Source organism: Pipra filicauda, unplaced genomic scaffold (genome assembly GCF_003945595.2).
Source record: "Pipra filicauda isolate LSUMZ 115617 unplaced genomic scaffold, ASM394559v2 scaffold177_size2800117_pilon, whole genome shotgun sequence".
In the NCBI taxonomy this organism is placed as follows: Eukaryota; Metazoa; Chordata; class Aves; order Passeriformes; family Pipridae; genus Pipra; species Pipra filicauda.
Genome location: NW_024104284.1, coordinates 819,414 through 847,002, shown reverse-complemented (window position 1 = coordinate 847,002; position 27,589 = coordinate 819,414). Strand labels below are relative to the sequence as shown.

Below are 27,589 nucleotides of genomic sequence, written 5' to 3'. Positions count from 1 at the left end.
GGGGCACAGGGAGCCCACACGTGGGAAGCTGGGCATCAGGGGCTACTGTGATCTTTGGAGGAGGAAGGGGCTGCTTGTAGGTGTAACCTGTGTGTTTGGGAATGTGCAGGAGGCAGACCAGTTTAAGCCTGGAGTAAGGAAGATGTAGAGTGGGCGTAAGAGTGATGATGAAGAGCTCGTGTCCAAACTGAGAGGAGGATAGAAGGGCTTGAGATGCAATTTTTTGGATCAAGACATCTGGATCAATCCAAGGAGATAACATTTAGGTCACTTAGGCGACAACACTTAGGTCACTTAGGCGAGTGAATGCTGTGCAAGCAGCCTGCACAGGATGTCCCTTGGTGCTTGTCTTAATTGTGCATCCCCACATCACTGCAGAGAATGAATACATTCTAAAATCGTGCAGCAGGGAAGGGAGGCCAATAGACTGCTCTGGTTACTTTGTAACAAGACATAAAAACCGAGAGGGGGGTCCACAGGGCTGACCAGACTGCTGGGGGTGCCTCTAAGCGGCTGCACTTCTGTGTCCCCCACATCTCTCCCCACGGTTGGGACTTCTTTATGCAATAAATGCCTTTAACCCCTATGGGGATGTTAAAGCCTCTAAAGATTTATCTGCAGTATAGTGACAAGAGTGCCTCAAGCCCTTTTCCTTTCCTGGGCTGTGTGTCATCAGGCTTCTAGAAAAAGGAAACATTTTATTTCTGGGCATCTCTACAATTAACTATTGATGAGAATTTAAAAATTTCACATTGCATTTGTATTCATTTCTCATGAATCTCCAATCTGAGCATGTCTTCTCCACAAGTCCCTTTCCCTCTTCCTGTCCTCTGATACCTGGACACAGCATAGATTATCTGTCAACACTTTAATTCTGAATGTAACTCAAACTTTTCTGTGCAATCAGAGCTCAAAGATTTATTCCTGGAAATCAGAATAATGGTGGTACTACTTTTATGCTACTGTTGCACCAATGAAGGCATGTTAAACTGCCTGCCTGAAACTGTTCCCTAAAGCACTAAAACATCAATTCTGTCTTACAAATAACAGAGGTTTGGAACAATGTGGAGGAAATTTAAAATAAAAAAAAAAAAAAGAAGACAACAAAAAACCCCAGGCTATTTCAGCTAAGGTACTACCTTAAGCAAGTTTCTGAAAGCTGCATTCCTACCTTGTCCCTAAGACTCCTGTGCCCCTTAGCTTCCCTGGTGTATTCAGTACTTCTGTCTTACAAACAAGAGGTTAGGATGCAGAATGAGGTTGTAGGTAGGAGAATTAGCTCAATACATTTAATGCAAAATACATAAATGTTCCTACTCAACTTTGGGGATAGAGATATGCTGGACTGGCTATGGAACGGGTCTTGAAAGCTGAGGGAGCCTGGATCAGTTCTGGGTCTCTCTCAATAGTGTTGTAAGGGGAGGAAGCAAATCAAAACTTCTGTTAGGTAGGAATTACAGTCCCTGAGGGAGTGTGGGCTGAACACCCTCATTCCCCAGGGGCAGACAGTGATTCTTTCTCAAACTCACTATTTCAGAGCACTTCACTGAGACCAGATAAGAAATAAGGCTTGAAAGGATGGCTTCACCTCTAGTCAAGTGCAGGCAGTGGCTGTGTCTGGAGCCATGGTTTTCTCTATCTGAGGCTGCTTCAAGTGCTTCCTAGTGCATCTGTTCTTTGGGATGAAGGCAATGCTTTACAGAGGATCACATGGAGCATTAATAAATCAAAAGTACAGCACCTATATCCACTGAAATAGCATTTAAACCTCCAGCTGAATCTGTCTGCAGTTTGGCTCATGCTATGCTTTGCCTCAGGAAACCCTATGCTGCCTTTCTCTGAGAGAGACCTTTGTGTGCAAGCCCCCAAGCTCTCTGCAGTGCAGCAGAGCACACCCTGTCCCTTCCCTCCACACCTGCATGTGTAGTGTCACCCAGGCTGGAATGAGCTACTCAAGAGGGAGCTCTGCAGTAACCCATGCTGTATGGGGTTTTGTCCTGGACTAAAAATTTCTCCATCTCCCTGCACCAGCAGGGATGACATCCTGCAATGACAAAGAGCACACCTGGGCCCCTGTGATCCTTCAGCCCCTTTCAAGTCCCCTTTTCATAGCAATTGTGCCATGTAGCCACCTGGAAGGAGAAACACCATAAAAACCAGGATGAAATCCTGCAGAAGGAGATCACCCCACACTTTTGCACAAGTCTGGGGCCAGATGTCTTTCCCTGGTCCTACTCTGGGCAGGTCCTAGTGTAGACCTGGTCATGGAACCCTGAAAACCCCAGCAAGAGCCCAGTGTTCTGCCATGCACCCAACAGGCAGCCCCAAGCTAGTGTAAAAGCACCTCAGCAGTGGCCGTGAAACCTACAGGGACTGAGAACGTGCTGCTGCTGCGTGTTCCAGTCATCGGAGTTTCAGAGGTGTTTTTTGCCTTTCCATAACCAAAACCCACACCTGCAACCCCTGAGACACTGTGTGGGGGCCGTGGGTCCTGCCCGCAGGGCCCTCGCCTCCGGCAGCATGTGGTCATCCTTTGCGAGCATCAGCCCCACACTGCGACCTCCTGCTCTGGCGAGAGGCTGAGCCCCCCGGGCTACGGCCTGGCCCTCGGCCGGGGCTTGTCGAGGCGGAGGGCAGAGCCGGCGGCAGGGAAGGTGCGGAAGGCTGGACTCCCCGCCCTCGCCTCCCCCTCCGACCCCGACGTGGAGAGGAGCAGCCCGGCCACTCCCTGAGTAACTGCGGCTCCGCCCTGGGGAAGGGGCACCCCTGCTCGCCCGCCCGCCCAAGGGGCTGTGCGACCCCCAGGGCGGGCCGCCCCCGCCTGCCCCCCCACCCCACTACGCAGGCCGATATAGCCGCAGGGGGCCGGCAGCCGTCGGCCCGCTCGCCTCGACGGTGCCTGGCGGCGGAGGGCAGAGAGCAGAGACCCCCGCGACTCCGTCCCGCCCCGCCCCGCTGCGGGACCCCGCGCTGGCAGCACCCAGCTGTCTGCCCCTCCGCTTCCCGACAGGTCCCGCTTTCCCTTCCCAGACGGCTCGTCCTGACATGGCTCTGTCCCTGTCCGGCGAGTCGGTCCCCGGAGACGGCGGAGACGCGCTCGGGATGAGCCCTGGCCTCGCCTCCTACTATCCCTCTTTCCTCCCTCCCGCCCAGTACTTCGAGGCGGCCCCCGACTTCTTCCAGTCCCTGAAACCCCTGGGCGGGCTGGTTCCCTCCTCCCCGCCTCTGCCCTCCTTCTCCTTCAGCAGGGTCCCCGCTTTCCTGACCCAGCCGCCTCCCCTGCCAGCCGAGCCTTTCCCTAGCCTCCCCTTGCCCTTCTACACCAAGGTGCCGGTTCCTTTCCCTCCCAGCGAGGGCTCGGCCCACGGGACGGGGGCCTTGGGATCGCCGTCGCCGCCCTATCCGAGCCCCCTGCTAAGGACTGCCCGCAGCCCGGGGGCCGACGGGGCAGCGGGGCAGAGCTGCAGGTACCGCTTCACCGAGAAGGAGCTCAACGCGGTGCTATACGGGGCGCTCCGGAGCAACCAGCCGACCGGGAGCCTCCACGCCATCTCGGGGCTCCGGGTGTCCCCCGCCAGCTCGGGTAACGGGGTCTTCGACGGCGGCGAGAGGAACACTGGGTGGCACCGGGAGGCAGGGCTGTGCCTGCAGCCGGGTGTGCGGGGGGGTTCAGGTCGGCTCCTAGAGGGGTGCAGGCTATCCCGCGACAGCCAGGCTAAAGGGCCATCGCCGGGGGCACGTTGGATTTCTTTTCCCCGTGATTTTCCCGTGTTATGAGCCCACACCCTGAAAAGGCCGGGGAGTGATGCGGCTTCTGTCGGGGAGGCAGGACCCGCTCCTTTAGAGTCACTGCTGGGCTGAAGAAGGGGTCCTTCTTCTGCAGGCGCTGCGGACTCCTCCACCTCGCCGCTCGACTGGGACTTGCTGCAGTTACCCGAAGGTAGGGCCCGGGACCGCCCGCGTCCGCGCTGGGCCGCCCGCGCCGCACTCAGCGCCCTGTCCCCCGCAGGGCTCTCGGTGTTGCGGTTGGCCTACGGGGACGTGTCTCACCTCGGAGTCTTCTGCACGGACCCCATCCCCAAAGGAGTCCGCTTCGGCCCTTTCCAAGGCAAAGTGATCAACACCAGCGAGATCAAGACTTACGACGACAACTCGCTGATGTGGGAGGTAGCGGAGGCATCGCTGGGCTCACCCTGCACCCCCAGCGCGGGGTCGGGGGGAGGCTTTCGGCCGCCCCTCTCCCGTAGCCTGCAAGAGGGGTTCAACCCAGTGTGGGTGGTGGGACTGGTGCGAGCGGGCCGTGCGGGATGGGTTGGTCAAAACTGATCCTGTTCTCTCTGCTCTGCAGATCTTTGAATACGGTCGCTTGAGCCATTTCATAGACGGGAAGGGCGCCGCTGGCAACTGGATGTCTCTGGTGAACTGTGCCAGATTCCCCGAGGAGCAGAATCTGACGGCTATCCAGTGTCAGGGAGAAATCTTCTACGAGACCTGCAAGGAAATCTTCCCTAAACAGGAGCTGCTGGTGTGGTACGGTGATTGCTACGTGCAGTTCCTGGGCATCCCCATAAGCTTGAAGACCATGTCGGAAGGGAAGCCTCCGCAGCACCCCGAAGGTGAGCCTTCCAGCGACCCCTCGGGGGATGCTACCCCTTTTTCCCAATAGACGTGTACCTGGCAGGGATTAGATTGGCACGAAGGGAGGTAAAGAAACACAGACATCACCTTTTTCCAGCTGTGTTTTATTTTAAAAATTTGCCAGACCCTGCGCTGAGCCGGTGGGGGGGTGACCGGCCCTGCCGCGGGGGTGCTCGAGATGGCGATGGTCCCGCAGCCCCGGTCCCCCGGATCTGCCCGCCCTCTCGGGGAGCCGACCGTCGGCCGCCCCTTCCTGCAACTTCCACCATCCCAAAGCAGCATCTTCCCCTCGGTGCCGGGGAGCCCGTGGCTTGCGCCGAGGGCTGCCGGCAGCGGGGAGCAAGAGGCACCCCTTTCTGCCCCGACAGCTTGGTCTCAGTTCGCGGTTCCTCAGGGAGTTAAAAGTGTTGGTCTGACGATTGTAAAACATCTGGTCGTCCTGGGCTGAGCTTGCCTCGGCCCCGCAGCGCCGTTGTTCAGAGGTGCCGTTTTGGGGAGAAGAAGGGCTTTTCGGGGTCATTCCTTTTTTTGGTCCTGTTTAATCTTAGGATTACACACCTGACTAAGTGATATTTTTCATGCAATTAACGTTCTCAGTAAATGGGGCAGGCTGAAGTCGTTCAGATCCCACAGTGTCGATATTGCTTGCAAAAGAAGTGGCAAATGCACTTACTCCCGGAGAGTGGGGTGAGATACTTCTGCTTGTAATGTGCTGAAAATATGACGTTCTTCAAAGTGAAACTTGTGGAGATTTGTGCCAATGCGGGAAGATTTGGAGCGGGGAAGGGATGTGTCGGCCAGGTGCAGCAGAAGGGGAGAGAAGCAAATTGGCATGGAAATTTGGAATGGAAATTTTTTGTACCTGTTGTCTGGAAGCATTTAATTCAGACTAACTAAATCGTTCGTTTCATCTTAAAGTTTAAGCCAAAGTTACTTTTATTAAAGATAGAAAAGGATACAAAAATATCTTAAAGTTTTCCAGGGTTGTTCCTAAACTCAGTGGTTGCAAACGGTTTGAAATACAAAAGAAAACCAAATAAACGTCTTATTTTGTTCGCTACGTAATTGAAAACGATAGAAAAGGTGTGCAAAATTATTTTCTTTTGGGGATGGGAGGTAAAATTTACGGACAGTGCTTGATAAGAAATACCTGGCAATGGTTCCATATGGGGAGACACTTTTATGTGGGACTCTGCACTGGGTTTTCACATGTTCTCTTAACTGTTTATAGAGTTACAAGGATGAAATCCTGTCTTTGCTGAAGTCAGTAGCTAAATCCAATCATTTTAGCAGACTAAGGGCTCTGGTTTGTTCCCCTCCGTTGGAAAGGAACTGTGCGAACGCTTGAGACCTGACGTGTATTTTGTTGATGATATTGCCAGCATCCGTTTACCGTTATCACCCTCCCAGAGGCTTAAAATTCCCCGTTGGGTCCCAGCTCTGACAAGGATGCAGATTTGAACTGAGTCCCTTTTGCCGTGGTGTAATGGCACGTGTGGTGTAATCGTTTCTGCTGTACAGAAGCCGGGGACAGCTTCAAGTGTGAGCGCTGCGGCAAGGTTTTTGCCTACAAGTACTATCGGGACAAACACCTCAAGTACACTCGCTGCGTGGACCAGGGGGACCGCAAATTTCCTTGTCACCTTTGTGACCGATCCTTCGAAAAAAGAGACAGGCTGAGAATCCATATTCTACACGTTCACGAAAAGCACAGACCTCACAAGGTGAGCCTGCTCCCGGGTCTCTCCTCAGTCACTGGCTTTTCTGGGGGAACTGATTAAGAAGTCTTTTTTGGCCCAGGTAAGATGCTGATGATGTTCCCCCTCCTCCAGTTTCCGTGGCAGTACCCTGGTGGGAAGCTCTGCCTGTGCAGGGAGAGCTTGTCTTGTGCAGCAAAGCTTAGTTGGAGACATGTAATGGATTTATATGGGGAAAACAAACCCCACAGTGTCAGTAAGAGTTTAAAATGAAACGAATTTTCTCCTGGGCTTTTTGGATATTTTCATATGGCTGTTGCTCCTTTTCTTTAAGAGTGTGGGGCTTCCCTTATCCAGGATCAGGAATGATGATGTCTCATGTCTGTTCCCACCCACCCCCCCCCCCCCCCCCCCCCCCCCCCCCCCCCCCCCCCCCCCCCCCGGCGGTTTGAGAACTGGCCGACATCTGTATTTGTTTCTGTTGATCCAAGCAGGAGTCAAAGGTTTTACACTCCACGTGGACCAGATTTTCAGTTGATGAAAGCAAATCTTTAAAATACTTTACTCATCTCCACCAAACACCTTGCTCAGCACTGGCTTTCTCTGAGACTGGAAAATCAGACTTTTTCTAAAGGCTTGGGAAGGGCAAATTTAAGTGCTTGAGATGGCACAGTTAAATCAGTCCTAAAATTCTCCAAATACCTTTTTATAGATCATCTTACAATAATGTGATTTTTTTTCAGGAAAATATTTTATAACTAAAATGGCATTATTACAATGTCAGAATACCTATGTGGAATTAGTAACAGATGAAAAACATTCTATTAAAGTGTTAAATACCATTTAATTTCTCCTTCCCTTCCCTTTTCCCCTTTTCCTTTCCCCTTTTCCTTTCTAGTTCTATGACTGACTCCACATTTCTGAAACAATGGTTATCATTGTAAGACGTCAATTTAAGATTTTTTTTTTAGTAAGTTTATCTTTTAGGAAAAAAATAGCAAGTGGAGCTTGATTTACTTTTTTTTAAAATGTGATGATTTTATAGAAATACTCAGATTTTTATTACTGAAATACAATATTGTCTGTTATTGAAACTATTACAATGAAAAATTTTAAAGTTTTGCATTATTTTTTATATATATAATAATAAATCTGTTCTTAAAACCATACTAAAATTCTGGCTATTTTAGATTGTTACTGCTTATAATTACTATTGTGTTTATATATACTTAAATACATAACATGTGTATATATATATAAATATATGGAAGCATACATGCACACATCATCCACATGCATGCTTTGTCTTTTTAACTATGCTGTTGTATGCTTCACTTTAACTTCGGCCCTTTTTTTTTGCCCCCAGTGCTCTGTGTGTGGGAAGAGCTTTTCTCAGTCCTCCAGCCTGAACAAACACATGAGGGTTCACTCTGGGGAGCGCCCCTACAAATGTGTCTACTGCAACAAGGTAAGGCATCCTGTCCCATCCCTCCATCTGTCCTCTGTTATCCTTTGTTTCTTTTCTGTTTTCTTTCAAGAAAATGCTTTGTATTTAAGCTGGTAAGCGTGTATATTCTGGGCAGTTGTGAGTTAAAGTGATAGGGCTGGATAAGACTGAAGAAACAATATCTGGTCTCCATCTGATATAGAATTTGTGGTTCATCCCAGCTCAGTGATCTGCTGCAGAAATAAGGTCTAGGAAAGCTTGAGAGCATTTCAAATACCATCCAAGGCATGCATCTAGATCCAATATCCCACTTTTTCATCAGATAGGTAGCTTTTGATACTAGTGACACTTCTTGTGGATTGCCGTAAAGAGATTTGGTCTGTAAACTGAACCTGCACAATAGGGATTTGTGCATGCTTACCTTGAAATAAGAGGGCTGTAGGTGTGCAGCTGGGCATGGAGGTTTCATTTGGAAAAGAAGACAAACAGAGCCATACAGCACTGATCAAAAATGTGCTCGGCAGTGCTCGGCTGCTACTGCCCATCACAGCAGGGATGATTCAGGTGAGCTCTCCCTGTGAAAGCAGTGACAGCTCTCCCAGCAGACAGAGGATGGTACAGGCTGCTGCTGGATGAATATTGGTAGGGCTCCAGGTACTATGGAGTGTCCATGCAATGCAGAAACACCATCAGCATGTTGTCAGCTCCTCCTGATTTGGGAGAGAGACATTTTGTTTATGACTGGCTAGACTAACACAGAGCTGAAGTGTCCTGAAGTAACGAACCTTAGAAAATGCTCCTTTTGGCTATTAGATTTTTCTGTCTCCCAAAGATCCTGAACCCCTGTAGGCAGAGTCTAGGATGAGGTGTCATCCCTTATCTCCTGATCACAGAAGGAGGTGGCAGAGCTCTACAGGTAAAGAGCTCTACTGTAGTAAAGAGATCTCTAGCAACCCTTGACCAGCCTCCAGTTAGTTCTCATTTGACTGCTGTGGATCGAATCAGGTTAAACTGCTAGTTCAGGATGCACCTATCCTGGGACATAGCCATCATTTCTGAGGCTGGAAAACCAGGAGCTGTTATAAAGAATCCTCACCTGCTTGTCCTATGCAATCATGATTCCCCTTTTCCCCTTCTACCTCTAATGGTGGCTTTGCATTCCCAACTCCTTTGCTGTGAGATTAAAGGAACAGTGTTGCGTCAGCATCACTGTTCTGTCCCTCAAACACATTTTGGCCCCTTTGATATAATACCTCCAGGGTCTTATGTGTATTGCCATTTGCTGCAAAAACTTAGTAGAGAGGATTTCTTGTGTGTGGTCTGCAAATAGTGAAAGTGTCCTGGGAAAAGAAAAAACGGGGAAAACACTGGCAACTTTGCAACATTCCTGATCAAATTTTGGGGAGAGGGTTTTATCCCCAAATGGAGGAGGAGTCTTTATGACAGAGTGGGAAAGTGCACACTTTGCTACTCAAATGTGTGTGTAGTGGTGGGGGACCTGGCTGGAAGATCTGACTGAAGGAAGAGTAATGATGGAGCAGGGAAAATGAACCTGCAAAAGATGTATGATGGACTGCATGGATGAATTCTATCAGCTGAATCTCAAGCCAGTGAAAGGGTTTAACCTAGAAAATTGAAGTTGAAAGAAAAGCTTGCATTATATTTCCCAAACACTAAGGAGCTGCAAAGCTAATTAGGACAGTATTGACTTCTTACCTCTGACACGAAGGAAGATATTTACTGGTGTCTCTGGTCGGAAATCTTTCTCTGAGCTTCATCTATCTCCATCTCCCTAGACTCAGCCACATCTATATAACAATAGCTATTGGCTTCTGATTCTTCATTGCTGTGGGTTTTTTAATTTTTTTTTCCAATTATCTGAGGATGTGAGCTATTTCAAGACTTAATTTTCAGGTCACATGGCTTCTGGTAGGATCTGGGTTAGCTGAAGGTGGATATTACATATGTGAAAACAAATTACTTCCAACTCCATCCCCTTTCTGATCTGTGCCCCTTCAGGCATTCACGGCATCCAGCATCCTGCGCACTCACATCCGCCAGCACTCAGGGGAGAAGCCCTTCAAGTGCAAGCACTGTGGCAAAGCCTTTGCCTCACATGCAGCCCACGACAGCCACGTGCGGCGCACGCACAGCAAGGAGAAGGGCTGCACAGTGCCCAGTGTGCGGCCAGCGCTTCCCTGAGCAGGAGGATTACAACTTCCACATGAAGATCCACACTGTTCATTAGTTGGGAACCCTGTGGGTGTGTCCTGGACCAGCTCATGTGCTTATCAGTGTGTGTGTATCTGTTTGTTCATGGTTGTGTGCACACCACGGGAGGTGACATTCACCCGTGCAGTGACTCCTGAGGTAGGTACAGTCTCTGGACCCAAGGCATATGACTGAGCCCAGGGGACAGGAGTTACTTGGGTACACCCTGATGCCACACTGTGGTGAAGTGGAATATTAGTTACTCAACCTGTCCTTTCCTCTCCTCCCATACCCTAATTTGAACAGGCGGGAGGGCATTTTACCTCCCCAAAACCTTTTGTGCACAAAGATCACTGTGAGGAGTGTTTCTGCATCTGTAATGCACCATGGCTGTGGACTTCCTGGTGTAGTCCATATTGAAACTTGTGTGAGGGATGTTTGTATCAGGTGCATTTCTCAAAGCTGATTTAACCTGTTTTGTTTGGACACATGACCACAGATATGGGGTCTATTTTCCCTTATCCTGTAAGTTTTCTAATGATGTTCTATTTAAATGTGAACTGCCTCAGAGATACTGACTGCTGGACCAACATAGAGGTATTTCTTCATTCAGCTGCTGGGACATAAAGAGCTCCAGGACTGTGAAGATTAACTCTTCCAGAGGATGCTGGTTAGCCTAGAGAGAGAGAATCAGGATGTGGTGAGATGTGCAGGCCTGACATGCCAGCCAGCAGAGGCAGTGAAGCTCTGCCTTCTCAGAGTTTAGAGGACCAAACATGAAGAAACACCAGTGAGCTCTCAAGTTGGATCATAAGCAGTCAGGTGGCCTCACTGAGGCATTTCATTGTGGTCTCAGCACAGGCCAGGATCCTGCAGGCACAGTCACTCTTCTTCCTGAATATCATTCAACCTGTCTGGTCCAGGCCAGATGGGTTTTTGTGGTGAGTCCTGATATGAAGGGTGGGCTCTTCTGCTTCCTCCTGGCTCTACACTGGATGACTGCTGTAGTGGCACTCCCTTCCTCTGCTGAAAATCTTAAACTATAGAATATGTGATGCCAAGACTCCTAAGAGCCTAAAACTCAGCATGTGAAATTCCTCCCCCAGACTGCAGGAAAGCCTTTGCTTCCATGGGAGGACTAGAAGGTGTCATCCTCCATTTCTCACTGACCATACAACAAAGTCAGGAGTGATTTGTTCAAGTTTATGTATTTTCAGAATTGTGTTAAGAATGATATTCCATGTCAATGTGAAATATCAGCTAGGAGGCTTATCAAAAAGCTTGTGCTTAGGGAGTGCTGTAATTAGTGCAGAAGTTTTTGTTATCTCCGAGTGGCCAGCACAATTGGCAGGAGGCTGTGCATTTGCAAGTGGCTCCCTGTGAGAGCCTGCGAGTTGTCTGTGAGTTGTCTGTGTGTTGCGTTCAGGAGAGATAATGGAAGCCCTTGCTGGAGCGGGTTGACAAACACAAGTAGTTTGATGTTACTGGGATGATGATATTCTAAGTATTCTAGATCAGCTCATATTAATAAGGATTTTGCACATAAAGTATAAGAAAAGTTTTTATTTTGTGCCAAATACAGAATCATCATGGCTAGGCTTCGCGAACGAAGATTTGGGAAGGCTCTATCCACATTTGCTACAGGCACGCTGGTGGCTTATGAGGCCAATACATGACAGACATATCCGATTACAAAAGGCACAGCAGAAAGACTCCTTAGATGGTGTATTCTGCAAGACACGGTTCTTTCTGCGTTGCCTTTTTTCCTCGAGGGTGATCCTGCGTGTGTTCTCAGAGGAGACAGCTGCGTTATAGATGGTGTGTCTCCAGGCCTCCCGATTTGAGGCCAGAGTAGACCAGTTATGGTGATCAATATGGCCAAGGCTGAGATGTTGTTTCAGGGAGTCCTTGTATCTTTTCTTCGGGGCTCCTCTCATGCGGCAGTCAGATATTCTATCCATAAATATATTGATTTGCACTAATTTTTGTAAGTTTTATTGTACTTGATATGCTCTGTCCTCATTGTCTTCATAGTAAAAATATTTTTTCAATATTTATTGAACCACTTACTTATAAGTAAAATATTGAGGCCCAACACTAGGCAGTATAATAGAGAAGGCTGAATTTTGTGCAGATTGAGGGCTGAACTCCTGACCTCTAAATGGGTAATATTCACTCCTGAGCAGAAAATTATCACAGTACTTAGGTCTACAAATCCATGCTGAAGAACAGGTAGGGGAACTGAATCTTTCTTACAGGTGTCTGTCATTAGGAGGTCTTTTTCCTCAAGCATACAGAATCTTGGCCCACAGAAATGTGAATTATGTGTGAAGGTTTTGCTGGTTCAGTACCTTAACTCAGGATTTGGTGAAATCAACTCACTAATAATGACATAAATGTTATGACTAGGAGTGGCTTTAAAGTACTGTGAAATGCATGGTTAGCTTCCCATGCAAGTAACTTCCTTGTTTCTTCTGAATGAAGGTTGTTTACTTAAATGGTGCATCTGTAGTGCTCTTACTTGTGTGCGTTTTCTTCTTGAAGAAACCCCAGATATCTTGTACTAAAATATTTGCACCTTTCTACAGCATTTCATGTGTTGCCTGTAAAACAGTATGCGAAGGGTTTTACTTGTATGTGTGATTGTACTGGTTGTCTTGCACATTAAACCTGTATATGTAAATTTTGATGCTAATTATTAATATTACTGCAATTACATTGGTGCAAAGAATGAAAATAAATTACTGGAGGTTATAATGTACACTGATGGGCTATGGCTTGTTTTCTGCCAGATGCACTGGAGTTGTGTATTTGAGGTACTAGCAAATAGATGAAGGGTGTTTTCTCTGTCATTTGTAAGTCATTACAGACTCAAACTGTCTTACTGGGAATTCTAGTCCTTGTCCTGCTGGGTAGCAGCTAACTGCATTTGAAGTCAAAGGCACCCAGTGTCTTGATGGATTGGGCCTTAAGTGTCCCAATAGTTCATGAAAGCTGGCGCCATTCAGTTCTAGATTGAGTTCACTCCCACTTTGCCCAAGCGAGATGATGGATCCAGATTGAGAACTAAATAGGGCATTTAACTACCCTATAGTATTTAAGTACCCTATAGCGACGCCCTCTGTCTTTTGAATAGCGAGTCCCAGCTGTGCTGGGGCTGGGGACAGTGAGGATGGCACTTGGCTCTGCACACTTCACAGCAGGGTTGAGAGAAATGAAGCAGCAGGGAGCAGGAGGGAAGGCAAGCTGAGCCGCCTGCCAGCCCAGGGCAGATTTTAGTTCCGTACAAGGAAAATGCAGTGATTGTCAATGCAAACCTATTGCTGTCCTTGCCAGCCAGGGCTTAGGAGAGACTAGAGAGTTCTCCTGTAGTGTACGTGTAGCCTGTGCATCCAGCACTGAGGTTTTCCTCCCCGAGGATTTGCACATTTACTACTCGCACCTTTTGTAGCCACGCTGGTAGCAGCCAGGTGAATGCCAGGTGAATGCGCAGCTCCATCCAACTCGGCCAGCAGTGGGATTTCGGATGTTTATACACACAGATAAGGGGGAGGGAGAGAGCATGTGTACACATTGCGGATTTTGGTCTGGCAGGTTCCCAGGATGACTGCATGGTGCAGGCCACATGCAGGAGGGAGGTTGCACTGCAAGTTCAAGGTAGAATGTTTGTGACCAACTGTAAAGGCTCAATCCTTTTGCTGGACAGCCCCAGCTGCCAGGTCCCTCCTGAGGAGGCACCATGGCGCTCCATGCTCCTGCCAGCCATTTCTGAGCTGAGTCAGCAGAAAACAGGACATCCCCACAGTTCTCAGGGGACTGGGCTGTGGCTTTGCATGCTGCATCGGATCCACCTCTTTAATTTCTTGGCACGTTCAAATATAGGACAGAAGTGTTATTTTCCTTGACAGTGGCTAAAATAATACACTGTGCAATAGGCACCTGTGCTTTTCACTCAATTTGCCTTAAACTGTGCAGGGTGCCATCCCTGTCTGGGGTCACATTCTCACTAAAGCAAAGGATGTGTGCGTTCTGCCTGTTCTTTCTCTTAACGAGGATTAAAAATGGTCCTGCCAAGGGGAGTGGCAAGTCAAGTCATTGGGACTAACCAGCCCTGTAAGACACTGGCTGATTTTCAGTGTTCTGCATTAACTCTGTCAGGGTTTTTTAAATGTTAATAGAAAGTGATCTAAATAGAAACCAGAGTATAAGGGCAATCAACTGTTTCTTGGGGCAGTGGGGTGCAGAGAGAGAGAGAGAGATGAGACTCTGTGAGGCTAACTCCTGAGAAGCCCCTCCTGTGTGAATGACAATGGGGAGAGAAAAACAAAAAGGTGGTCCCAGAACTCAGGCTGGCGAGTATGAGGGAACAAAAGGCCTGGACACCGACATCTGCTGCCTCCCGCATTTCTTGCATATCCCTGCTCTTCAAACACCTGGTTCCCATCCCCCTGCTGCCCCAGCCTCTGTCCCACTGTCACCCTGGGGGACTCTTGAGAAGAGGGAGGTGGTTAACCACTGAGGACAGGTGAAAAGCAGTGAGGAGCTTAGTAAATTGAAGATAATGCCACAAACAAAACCGTCCATTAAAACAAGAGAGGTCGTTCACCAGAGGAGCCCTGACTTGCTTGGATCCCCAGTCTCCTAAATGCCCCCACAGCAAGTGCTGGTGTTTGTTTCACCCCGACAGACACTTTTCCATTTCTCTCCTCGCACACATCCCCTTGCACCTTCTCCTTCTCTCTCCTTTACTTAGGTAGTGCAAGGCCTTGGGCACATGGAAGGGGTGTGAGACTGTCCTTGCAGTGTCCTTGCACTTTTCTTTCCTTCTTTTTTGACCTCATGTAAGACACATCCAGATCTTCAGCAACTGTCTGTGTTCTTATTGTGTTTGACTCCTACTTTAAAGAGGCTTAATCTCCACCAGTGAATGCCTTTTCTGAAAAGCCAGTCCCTCGAAGGTGCCTGGGGTTGGGTGTTGACAAACTGGGGTACGGGGCAGCACCAGATGAGAGTATCACAGCACCTCTGCCTGTCCTGCAGCAGGACCCGAGTGACTCTACTCCATCTCCATCCCCGGCAGTCACTCTGCAGCAGCTCTTGTTGTAGGGACTGTCCTGCGACCCCAACTCATCTCCACTGCAGCAGTGGCAAACCAGACTTAAATTCACAGGACTAATCTCTTGTCACAAGGCTAACCTCTGGCTAGCCCAGCAGTTTAGTAGTGTAGAGAGCACTGTTGCATGCCTTAGTGTGAGAATGCCACACAGTCCTGCAAACTACAGTATTATCAGCCTGCAGAGCAGCAGCGAGAAAATGCAGTCTCTCCTTCTTTGACTGCAAGGACTTAAGCAGAGCTGGTAGGAGATACTCTGGTCCCTAACAGAAATGCAGGAGCAGAGAACATCCACTGGGGATGAAGGAAGGAGAAAGGGATGACTTCTTGGATTATACTGGCCAAAAAGGGCAAGTCACAGATAATCCCTAAAGTGAAATCAAGCAGTGAGGCTCCTGCTCCCTAGAGAGAAAGGGTAGAGTCCATCCTCTAGCTTAATCTAAATGGAGTCAGTGGCATTCCCTCCGGAGCTGCAGAGCTTCACGTGGTTTGGAGGATGCTGGCCCGGTGCAGCGGTGGGGGGGGGGAAGGAGCACTGTGACAAGTCCTCCCCGGAGAAGTCTCGCTTTCCCACAAGTGACCCCACCGCAGCGGCAGCCCCACAGCGGCGGGTGCTGACGGCCAGCTGAGGGATTACCTGTATTGATTCCATAATAGCTGTCAAGGTGGAGGGAAAGACTACTCTGCCCCAAGCTCGGAGCTCTTAGCTGAGTGAGAGCATAAACACCCCATTAAAGGTTTCATTCAATAGCAATCTTTACTAAAGTAAATGGACAACAGCAGCCCCCCTGCCCCCAGTCCCTAATGCAAGAGCCATTATAGAGCAGCAAGGCAGCACACAGGAATGTCTATTTCTGTAGTATCAGTTTCACCAACAGACTCAAACGATTCTTTTAATGAAAAGTGGATCTGTTTTTCAATTATTTTTTTTTCTTCCAGAAATGTGAAAACCTCAATGAAATAACCAGAGGGGAATCTGCTTTTTTTCTTGAACCTCCCCCCAGAGCCTGAGGTATGGCTGTTTCCCACCGATGTACCCATCAGTAAGCAGAGAGGGAACATGGGCTGGCAGTATCCTGCTCCGACTGTTACCGGGGATGGGCAAGACAGGAGCAGCAAATGCTGGAGATGGCAGCGCTGAAGGACACTGGATGAACTGGGGGCTTTCCCCTCCATCAGACACGTGCAGTGCTGGACGAGAGACAGTCCTGCCCTGGAGGGCAGGATCTTGCTTTTCTGGTGTGTCTAGAACTGCCTTCTTGAAAGCTTCCTTCCTCGCTCTGGCAGTGAAAGAAGGCTTCACACTATGGCTCTGAAGCCAGCAGGGCCGAGACACTCCCCTGCTGGGTGTCTGTGCTGCACACAGTGTAAGGAGGCTGGTCCAGGAGTTTACTAGTCAAAACTCTCTCTCGACTTTGTTGAATCTCTGGTCAAGGATGGTATGAAACCTTGTATGGATAGTACCAGATTTATCACTCTACTTCATCACAGTAGGCTCCAATTTAAGCCATGCCTCTTCTTCTAAGACTTTTTTCCCTTAGTTTCAGAGCTAGAGGGATCCCACTCATTGTTAATCTAATACACAAAAAAACAAAATTCAGCATGGAAAAAATGTGTCATCAAAAGGGAAAGTTCCTGGAAAAGAGACATTTGGTTATTTGCTCAAGCATCTGGGTTGGTTCTTTACTTGTCCCCCCAGACCTCTTCACAAGGGTGCCCTCAGCCTTATATTTTGCAAGTTTGCCTATCAGGTAGTTTGGGGTTTTTTGAGTTTCTTTCCATCCAAGAAAGAGTTCAGGTGCCAGATTTGCAGGCAAGGAGAAGACTACTCTGACATTAACTCCTCATAGGGAAGGTGTCTGGATTGAGGGCTTTTGAGCTACTTTTCTGTTCCTATGCTCATGTGACACCGTTACTATGGTGTTAACATAGTTTGTTTCCATATGTTGGGGTTTTTAAACTGTAAATTATTCAAATTAAAAAGGTCTGTTGATTTTGGTTAGAGTAACTTGCCAGATCTATTCAAATGGTCTATCTAACCCGGTTTAGTTGCTGATGGTTAAGACATGAGCAGTAGGGCCTAGCAAGACAAAAACATTCTCCTTTTGTGGCTTTGATTGATTTTGTCTCCTTGGAGCTGTTTTGGTCGGGATGTTGTTATGACAAAAAAGGTTCTATGGGAGGGCTAAAGGAGGACAGTTGTTCTTCTGAATAAGAGAAAATCATTCAATTCTGAGGAAATTCAGAAGAGAAGGAAAACTAAAGTAGCTAATAGCATTTAAAGCCTCCTACAAAATCTGCAACCTTTTCGTCTGTGACACTTTTCTTTAACTGTATCTGTCTGGTAGACATATCAATTCTTTTTCTAGCAGTGATAAGGAAATAAAAACTATTATAAAATCTTTTACTTTTATCTTTACTTTTTATTCAAATCTAAGTATTTGGGATTCATCCTCCCGGAAGTAGAATTTCATTAGGTTAGAACAAATGGCAGTTCTGTATAATGTATAATGATGGTCAAAGATGATGCATATTGTGTTTATACAATATGCATAGTTCTGCACAGTGATTAAAATCACAGTTCTGTGATTTTAATCATTGTCATAGGAACCCCCCCACTTATTTCCATAATACTTATGATACAAAGTACTAAATTTGCATGGTAACAATAGTTATACTAGATGGGTTAAAATCAAAATGAAGTATTCTGGATTATGAGGTTCTGTTTTATATAACTGTATGGTTGTACTGACAACACCCTCCTCTACACTGTGTAGGTATTTACCAAGTGTATTCACCCTTCTTAACAGAATATTACAGACTTTTCATTTTATTTGTGTGTACATATACACACCTATGTATATTCATTTGGGTACATGTACATATGCTCATGTATATGTATAACATCTATTAAAAATGTCCTTTTGAAAAGTCAAGCAATACTGAATATTCAAGTAAATCGAATTCAAAACTAATAACTATCCACTCTTTGACTACTTTGGATGGCATTCATGTTGCAAAATATAATGAATTTGCTAGAGCTACTAGCATTCAAGAAATGCTGTGAGATTCACACTAGGTACCATCAATTTATTTCCAAGTCCTGAACTGAGGATGAACAGAAGACTCCACAGCAATGGCAGATGGCAGTCACTCTTGTCCTACTGCTGCTGACAGCCGTGGTTCCCTTGGGCCCCGGTGGGATAATGGTTCATACCCTTTCCAGACTTTATGTCACACTGATATTTGGCATCCCTTGCATGTTTGTTTTTTACATTCCCTGGACCCTTCTGTAATAAGAAAGAGCTGATAGTGCCCAGCTGAAGGGGGAAGTCCTTTGAAGCAACTTTTCTGGTAATACACTTCAGCATCTGCTTTTGTAGAAGCTGCTCTACAACGTTATTGTATTGGTATTGACCTGTGCTGTGTAGGTCCGTATTTGTCAAGGTTTCAAAGACATATTATCAAAGATTTATACATGAGAGAGTAATTAAAGGTCAACCTCATAAATAGTTATAACACCCAAGGCCAAAGGGGAGTTTTTACAGTCGTTAGAAAGTCGTCAGAAGTTTAACCTGCCGTAGGTGCCTCAGCTGCAGCATGTCGAGTTACGCGGTGGCCATGAGAGCCCGAGCACCGTGGTGGTCTCAGCATGGCCATGGATCAGACCGAGCCAACAACTCTGCCTCTCCTCAACCCTTCTATAGCCCAACATCTTGCCCATCTCTTCTCGCCTTTGGGCGGATTCGTTCCTCAGCCAGCGCCTCAGCGGGATTCAGGGGCGTTGTGTGTTTCTGTATACGTAGCAGTCCCTGGGGGGCTGTAAGAAAGAGCTTTTAAGGCGCTATTGTAACTATTCCAATGGGAGGGAGGCAATCAACAGCCTCCTGCCCACCTCCCCACCTGCCAGTAGACAGAGTTAAACCTTAGTTTCTTTGAACGTCAGGCTCTTCACTGCTCTCTTTTCGTAATCACTTTCAGGGTATGGAAAAAAAGAAAATTAAACAATTACACGGTTTAGTGCATTAATGTATGGCAGGAGAAGAAGGACAAATATTTTACAAATTTAACCCATCTTTGCCTTGATAAACATGTCATTTAAAGGTGTCAATGCTCGAGGCAGTCAGCTCAGTTAACTACCTTCAGAGTGGTAAAGAGGTCTTTTAGTACTATTCATCACCTTAAAGACTGCTCTTCATACTCAGTTTCATGAGTTTGGATTATTTTACATAAATCTCCAACAGCTTTAGAGATTCCTTTTTTTTCCCCCTAAAGAGCTACAGGACTATTGCAAGCTTTCACCTGTTTCCATTCACTTAGTTAGCAATATATCAAAAAGTCAATTGGGTTTTTTTATATACCCAGATCTTTAAAGATTCTATAACAATCAAATATTTAATTTCCAAAAAAGAATGGGGGGAGGGAAGTGTGAGTATGGTCTAATTGTTACTTCATTTTGTATTTTATGCAATTGCTGGTAAAATATTGAATTAACTTAGAATTACAAATGAGAACTTGTCAGATAGTATCTTTTGTGATGAGCCATCTAAAACAGGGAAAATATTTCTGAATCAACTTTAGGAATTAGAACCTCAGCGAGACCTGACTTGGTGAGGTGACGAATGAAAGTTCGTGATTTTTCTAACAGTTTTTTTGTATCAGTAAAATACACGAACTTTGCTGACCACTGTTTTCAAACCTCGAATGTGCATTTGCAATGGAAGCTTCCCTTCCAGGTAAAGGATTTTTCTAATATTTAAGCATCATGTTCTTTGGAAGCATCACTTGGAAAGGGAGTGACATTCTTTCACAATCGATTAATATGTTTAATAGGAAAATGGTGATTTCCTGAACTGCAGCTTGAGAGCAGGAAGGCAGATATCACACATGCAGTCGGGACACACTGGCAGTGGTGCTTTTTGAGCACATCGTTTTCACATACGAACAGAGGCTTGATGCTCAGCTTCCTCCGGGGCCAGTAGATCATGTGTCTGTGAGGCAAAATTATTGTGTGAGGCAATAAAAAAAAACAGCCCTGGTAGGAGACTTGTTCGACTGATTGATGGGAAAGGATGGTAAAATTAGATTTACCAATTAATGTCACTTTAGAATCAACAGGGCTGATAGGAATGTAGCCAGCAGGAGTGTTGATTTCTCTTCGAACAAGTTGCCTCCCCTCCTCCTGGGGGCTCATCCCCTGCGCTAATAGGGTCTTGGTCTTTTCCTGATAGATGCCTGAATGTCAGGCAGCAGATTTTAGGATAATAATGACAATGACTCTGATAATGGCCGGCTCTGTAGCCTAAAGCTGGCAATGGGGAGTGTGAAAGCATCTTGGCCCAGGCGGGCACAGCACTTTCTTCCCTTCCCGCTGGGAGATTATCTTCACCCTCAGGAGTTTAACCTGTTGTGAGGAACAACCTTCTTTGACTTGCTCTGTTCTGACACTGGAATTGTCATGTAAGTGTATTTTAAAACGTCCCTATTGATTTCACTACAATGGCTCCTTTGCAGTACAATGACCTCAATCCTGGAATTTCTGGCCCGGCTGAGCTGCTCTTGGGGCATTTCGTGCTCCCAGCTCTGTAAGGCAGGCTCTGGTCCCGACTGGTCTCTTCCAAGCCTCTTTCTTGCTGACTTTTGACTGCCACCTTCTCCAAGGCACTGTTACAGCAACCAGGACAAGGTGGAAGTCTGCAAGAGAGGGTGGTGTTGGAGCTATTTTGGTGACCTTTTGTTACTCAATGATTTCTTTATTGAAAGACGGTTTTCTCAAGGTACTAAAAGTGGGGGCAGGGCCGATGGTCACTGCCAGAAACTTGGGAGAGCTAAAGTAGGTATAGGTATATTTTAATGTCCCAGTGTGATGCTAACTCATGCTTTTTGTCCTCAGATCTTCAGAGGCTTGTGTAAAGACAGACAAGGATCCAAATTCTTATTTTCCAAGTGGGAAAAAAAAGAACCCCAGATCAGTTAAATTACTTTACTGATGCCAAACGTAGAGCCCAAATCCATGTTAATTGATCTCGAAAAAAAATTATTATACAGAATTAAGATACAAACATGTATTTCCCACATCCAGCTTGTCCTCCTCCTTATGACTTATTCTCTAAGGGAAAGAGTCTCAGTGCGTGGCCTCGAAGGGAGCTGCAGCATGCGTCAGCTGCACCCTCCACAGCCTGCAGGGTTCCAGCCTTTGCTGTATGTGCTGTACAACATGTTGCTCCTCGCAGTGTATGAGGGGGGGGGTGCGAGTGGGGGGAAGAGCAATAAAGGAACATCACCAGTGCAAATGAGCTGCTCTAAATCTGTGTCCTAAGCAGCAGATTAACACATTTGTAACCACTGTTTACTATTTCTTCACTGGCTCAATCTAATGCAATAAAAGTTTCCCTCTTGAACATTTTGGTGTGCTAGTCTCTGGCAGGTCCTTGTCTTTGTCCTGCTACCAATGCCTTCCTAATTCCATTTGTTCAGCTCCTTTTCGCTTCCCATGGGTAGAGCTTGAATTTACATGCCTGATGATGCCCTTTGTTGGAACACTGCATATGTACCTCTGTAACGATGTTCAGGAACCCCTCTAATAATCTGCTTAGTTTATATCTCTCCCTCCAATGGAATTGGTCAGTGAAGGGCATCTACCCCCATTGCGCTGTTCAGAATATCGCAGGCAGGTTGCTTTCAGTTGCATTTTCCCCCCTCTTTAATGAAGTTATTATTATAGGCTTTTACTTGGAATTTCCTTCTCTTGCATTGCTGAATTTCCTTTTGTGCAGACTTTCTTCTTGGAGATGAAGCCCTTTTGTTATTTTAAATAGTGAACAAATTGACAGAACATTGTACCTACTTAAATTTTCAAGATTATAATTAGCACATATATGGGAAACGATCCAAGAAAGACTGCAATTTTTAGAAGGAAAGATGTATGGATTGCTTGATTAAAACCCTACCGTCTGCTGTGTCAATTATGCTACTTAGAATTTGCTCCTTTACTAACCAGTTCTTAAAAAACAAACCCCAAAAAAAACCGAAAAGAAACCCACCACCACCAACCCCTAATATTTAACTATTGTCTGTTATACCTCTTTTTTCCCTAGTAATACTCAACAGCTACTCTCTTTGTCTGCCCTCACTCTTAAGGGCTTGATGGAAAGGCAGATAGGTGAACAAAATACATTGCAAAAACACTTTCTTCAAGTGTTTTCTTCACTTCAGCCACTGAAAGGAGTATCGCCTGGGGTAGAGGGGCTCAGACGCTTCTCTAGGTGCTAATATTGCAGGATTTAGCTCTGCATCCAGCATAATCAGTAGTTGCTATTAGTTGGTCCTGACCAATTTGTTAATTCTCTTGTGTGTAAATGTGCGTATGTGTGTATTTAGAAAGGCATGTAGAGGTAAAGACAGTAAAAATTTATAAGTTACAATGAGAATGTTATATATTTTCAGGTTTACAGTTCACCAGAACTATGCAAAATACACAACATTTTGAATTACCTGATTTAAAAGCCTGAACTTGTAATAACAGAAAAACAAATTATGTGCCTAAAGTCTGAAGTGAAACCTCAAATTAAATGAACTATTACACTTCCCTTCATGTTTTGCAGTACACAGGATTTACTTTTGGTAAGTAGGTACACTGATAGCTTTTAATCAGTAGTTTGATATATGTAAAATGAAATAAAAGAAAAGAAAAGGAGATGGAAAAAAAATTCCCTCTTCCTCATATGAAGGCTTCTTACCAGAAATTGATTTCTTGATTTTTTAAATGCCTTTAACATGAATATAGTCCCATTACACTTCAGGTTTCAAAAAGTAAGAACATATATGATTGACATATATCTGCATGGAACATATGTGCCCTTTTCAGTGGTTCTATTGAACATATACTAAGAAGTGTGACCTTGAGCTGTTTTTGCTTTAGTAAACTCAGCCTGGCTAGGAATCTTCCATTAATGTTCTAGAATGAAAGCTCAGGGATATTTGGAGCACGTGAATTTCACTGTCCTCTCTGCACTGCAATCCATTCATTAAAATATATGCTGAGATGGATCCTAACCTGAAATATTTCATTTGTTTTTAGGGTGATACCAGATCATCAGATCTTTCCTTCTTGCTGCATTTTTTTTTAATCTCATCCCTTATATGTATTTTAAATAACATTTCCATATAGTTAAAGGAAAGAATATAGGAATAAATAAATAAAGACTTTCCCCCCTTTTTTTAATATATAACCACTTGTGGTTTTTTCTCCCCTTCTCAGCACACCAGAAGAATGACAAATATTTTAACAAAACATGGAGTTCCCATATTTATGAGCAGATTCACTCCTGTTGTGCTTTGGCAGGCTAACTACATGTTATGAAAATGTATAATTCGAGAAGGAGCTTTAGTGTTATAGGTCCAGGCAGCTTTTAAGTAGCCTGTTGTTGCTGTCCCAAGGAACACAAGGAAAGAATATTCAGCAGCTACTATTGAAACAGGGTGACATGGATTAGAATGGGATATATAGTTTATGATAAGAGTATCATGAGAACAGATGTAATATAATAATACCCCATTTTACTGAGTAGCTTCTAAGTAATTACTTATAATGGGTATTACTTAGATTGTTGTGCAGTCCAGGGATGCCTAGAGGAAGGGCTAGGCCAGCAGAGTCAGTCCCTTGTTGTGGTTTTTACCATGCAGAAAATAGGTTGCCCTTGAAGCCTTCTCCTGAGCTGTTCCTTCCCCCAGTACACTAGATAGACATCTTCCACATGACCTAACCTAAGACTTTTCTACCAGACCTGGCAGGTCTGGTTGCATTGCAGGGAAATGCATACCACATCAAACAATGCCATTCGTGATGTCAGGAGCATTTGCCCAGACAATGTTTAGGAAGAGCCTCACCCTATAGTCCTTGGGGGTATGGATCTCTGAGGGCATGGATCACTCAAGACACAATATAGCCCGATGTCAGAAGTGGTGGCCACCACTCTGGTGGCAGTAGCTGGACAAAACCAGCATCCCTACAAATTTGTGTCTGCATAAAAGGGAAGGAGAACACGGTGAAACAGCCTCTCACTGGGTGACTTTAGGGAAGGAATGTCAGTCTCTATATACCTGACCAAACCCGTGTTGTCCTCTCATCTTGCTATAGCCAATTGTACTCAGCTTCACAGCATCTGATAATGTATGTAAGGGCTTGGAAACAGGAGCTGATTGTTCTTTCAATGCTGTCTGCCATCAGGATTGCTGTCTGTGTCCTGTGATGGTTATCTGGCTTGCATGTTTATGAGTGGGGTGAGGGGCAATGGGAATGGGAGAAGAACAAGTAGTGGAAAACAAGAACAGGTAGAAGGTGTCAGTTGCTACATGAATATCTGTGAAAACGGGAATTTTTTCTCAGGGATCTTATCAGAGCAAGGTAAAAGTCAAGAAGGTAATGGAGTGTGGGAAGGAAAGAAAAGACAGTAAGAGGAGAGGAATGGAGAGGACAAGTGAAGAGCATGTTTCAGAAAACAGAAGGGAGATGGGGTGGTGGGAATAATTGGGTGAGGTGAATTGGAATCTCAACAGGTGTTAAGACTTGGCTGCATGAACTTTTTGACTGGCCCTGAGCACAGTAGAAACACAAGCCAGAAGTGTCTGGAGACCTGTGCACTTCTCTATAAGCTATGAGTCCTAAGAGCCCTGCAATCACATCCCTGTAGTCACATCACTTCTACACGCCCTTTGGTGACAGGGGACAATGGATGTTGGATGTTCATTAAGCCTGTGTGACCTGTTTCAGCATGGATACACTGCTGCAGCCAGCCTTGCACCTCTGTGTGTGTCCCTGGCAGGCGGACCTGTGCCTAACTTTGTACAATCAGCTTAGGTGCACTTTCCTTTCTCCAAGTTTGACTTAATTTTGAAGACCAAGCAAATCTGCTTGGCGTGGTTTAATGAATGAAATGATTATTGGAAGCAGCTTAAGTGCTTATCTTGACCAATGAAGTATGCCTCCCCTGTCCTGTGCCAGCCCTGGGAGACCAGCCAGGTTGGGTAGTGCATCCAGCCTGGCAGACCCTTGGGATCTTGTGCTGGCAGTGACAGTGCATGAGACTCCCCTGCAAAGCTTGGTTGCCAGTAGCAAACTGGCTTAAAATCTTCCTGATTGGGCTCATGTGTTCATGAGCACCTTAGCATGATGGAGCGTTCATAATTTGGGCTAATGTGGAATTCCACTTGTATCTCAATTCTGCCACAATATAACTTCCTCACACCTTCTCTAGCTGTGCAGAACCACCGCCTAGTGAAGCCAGGTTATGTTGGTCACCTCCTTCTTGGAGTTCATTGTCCTTTGTTAGGATTTATCAGCACACTGCTCCATTTTGGCTTGCAGACAGGAAGCTGAGGCACAGCAAGGCTGTATGGTCTCTCTCATGCAGATGACTCTTCCTGACCCCTGGTGTTTAGCCACCAAGGCTAGGATGTTAGGCTCCTCATAAGTTCCTTCCAGGGCAGTGTGACTCCGAATTCTAACAAATGAGCAGTCCCATATCTTGCATATCAATTGTTGATCTCAGCTACAGCTTGATTTCTCCTAATATCCCAGGAGAAGCTAGGAATCGAGGATTTGTGGTATGGCTTTGGAGGGCTGTTAATTCAAGAAAAAACCACCACATTCTACTTCTTCAGGAAAGGTCATAATCAGTAAAGATGAAATCTTCATGACTTACTTGGCACTCCTAGCGTGATGCTGGACTCAAAACTCACAAGCACATGTGCAGAAGGATTTTACATGAGTATGATAGAAGGAGTTGTTCAAAACCAGATCTGCTTGCAGTGTAAATATGGTTTTCATGGGGTAGAAACTTCATGTACAACTTTGTTTCAATATAACCCTTTGCATAATTACTATCCTGGCCTAACTTGGTGCAAACATATGAAAAATGTGATTTCATACCTTTAGGAAACTGTAGGAGGTAGCTTGAAGCCATTGTACCCAAATACTAGTTGCTAATATAAACCTTCTAGCAAATGCAGACACAAAGGAATTCTCTGAATTTGTCTTAAATTTTGTTTTAGGAAATGTGCCCTAATTGTGAGGTACCAGGTATTTATATTTAAAACTTCAGAGAAATAGTAACACTTCAGTAATTAAGATGCATTCGCAGAGTTTCTTATTGAGCAGCAGGAAAAGTGTCTTGATTCCTTATCAATCACATGGTCAAATGTGCTAAAAGCCCATTTCTACCCATGCTTTGTTTTTCAAACACTCCACCACTGGATTTGCCTGAAAGCAGCCTGTCTAATGGAAGGTTTCCTGAGAAAGAAATGTCACTCCCCATCAGTGATATTGTACACAAAGGCAGGCACTGAGGGGCTCAGGAGACACTCCTGCACTATAGAGCTGAAAAATTGATCCTCTCGCCATAGCACTATTAAGAGTCCTTGATACCCACTATCTCCCAGAAAATGTATTGTTTAGAGAATTGTGGTTTGTTGTCAGTGGCCTGTGGAAAGCATAATGGAGGTACTCGGCACTATAGATTGTTTACAAAGGCCGTTGTTAATGAGAACAAAAAAGCTGCTTATGTGATCAGAAAATGGAAACCCAGTGAAAATAAGAATAACAATGGCATTTAATGAGGAGCCCTTGTGTCCTCCCACACATCCTACCTGTGCAGGTCTCCTCGTACAGACAGTCTTAGCACAGTGCTTTAAAGGTTTGTTATTCATATATGTTTGGTCTGGAAGATGTTTCTATTTGGAGAATAAGTGGTGAATAGTTAGCATCAAGCATCAACCTTAGGTACTGACTCTTATCCTAAATTCCATTTATGCAAACCAGTGTGCATTGCTAAGAAGTGTACTGTGAGTTGTACCTTTTACTATCTTTGCTATTGCCAGGACTATCTACTACAGGTGAAAGAATGATTGAGAAGTCTTTTTGTCATACTTTTTTGTACTTTTTCTTGTACTGCTTCACTTTTAAAACCAATGTGTGATTTTTGGGTTTGTCCTGTGTAGAGAGCTAGGAGTTGGATTTGGTGATCCTTGTGGGTCCCTTCCAACTCAGGTTATTCTATGATTCTATGATTTTTCCCCTTCTAGTAGTTGAAGAAAGCTAGTCCAACTCAAATGCGCTTAGACAAGAGCAGTATTTTTCATAACAACAGGTAGAGCTACTTTAATGTGCTATCCCTCCTGCAGGAAAATAATAAGAAAAAAAAAGACACAACCACTACTGACTGTGAAAGTTGGGTCTAGCACCTACTTGTAATGAAAATATGTGAAATGGTGGCAATGGTCAATCACTGAGTGGGAAAGCGGCAGCTTGAGAATTGGAGTTGCCTGACAGTTCACGGCTGCCCCAGCCATGCTGAATTCTCTACTAATATATCAGGTCTCTTGCACCAGTGCATGACAGCGTTTGGGGCAGAGTAGCTGAGAGCCACAGAATGCCATCACCTATCATCTCTGTTTTAGCTACCCACAGTTAAACTTGCATTGACT

At 45.6% G+C, this 27,589-nt stretch overlaps 1 protein-coding gene across 1 annotated transcript; it reads left to right on the top strand.

Moving 5' to 3' along the window:
• Positions 1-3,045: 3,045 nt before the first annotated feature.
• Positions 3,046-9,984, top strand: PRDM14 (PR/SET domain 14). Its single transcript, XM_027725425.2, has 7 exons — positions 3,046-3,583; positions 3,884-3,940; positions 4,010-4,167; positions 4,349-4,616; positions 6,160-6,362; positions 7,702-7,803; positions 9,802-9,984. The coding sequence occupies exons 1-7, from the start codon at positions 3,046-3,048 to the stop codon at positions 9,982-9,984; spliced, it is 1,509 nt and encodes a 502-aa protein (XP_027581226.2).
• The last annotated feature ends 17,605 nt before the right edge of the window (positions 9,985-27,589 follow it).

Excerpts from the sequence above, each read along its gene's own strand:
- PRDM14 (XM_027725425.2), top strand. The coding sequence starts at position 3,046 with ATGGCTCTGTCCCTGTCCGGCGAGTCGGTCCCCGGAGACGGCGGAGAC. Across the intron at positions 3,941-4,009 it reads CTTGCTGCAGTTACCCGAAG|GGCTCTCGGTGTTGCGGTTG; the intron begins GTAGGGCCCGGG and ends TGTCCCCCGCAG. Across the intron at positions 4,168-4,348 it reads ACAACTCGCTGATGTGGGAG|ATCTTTGAATACGGTCGCTT; the intron begins GTAGCGGAGGCA and ends TCTGCTCTGCAG.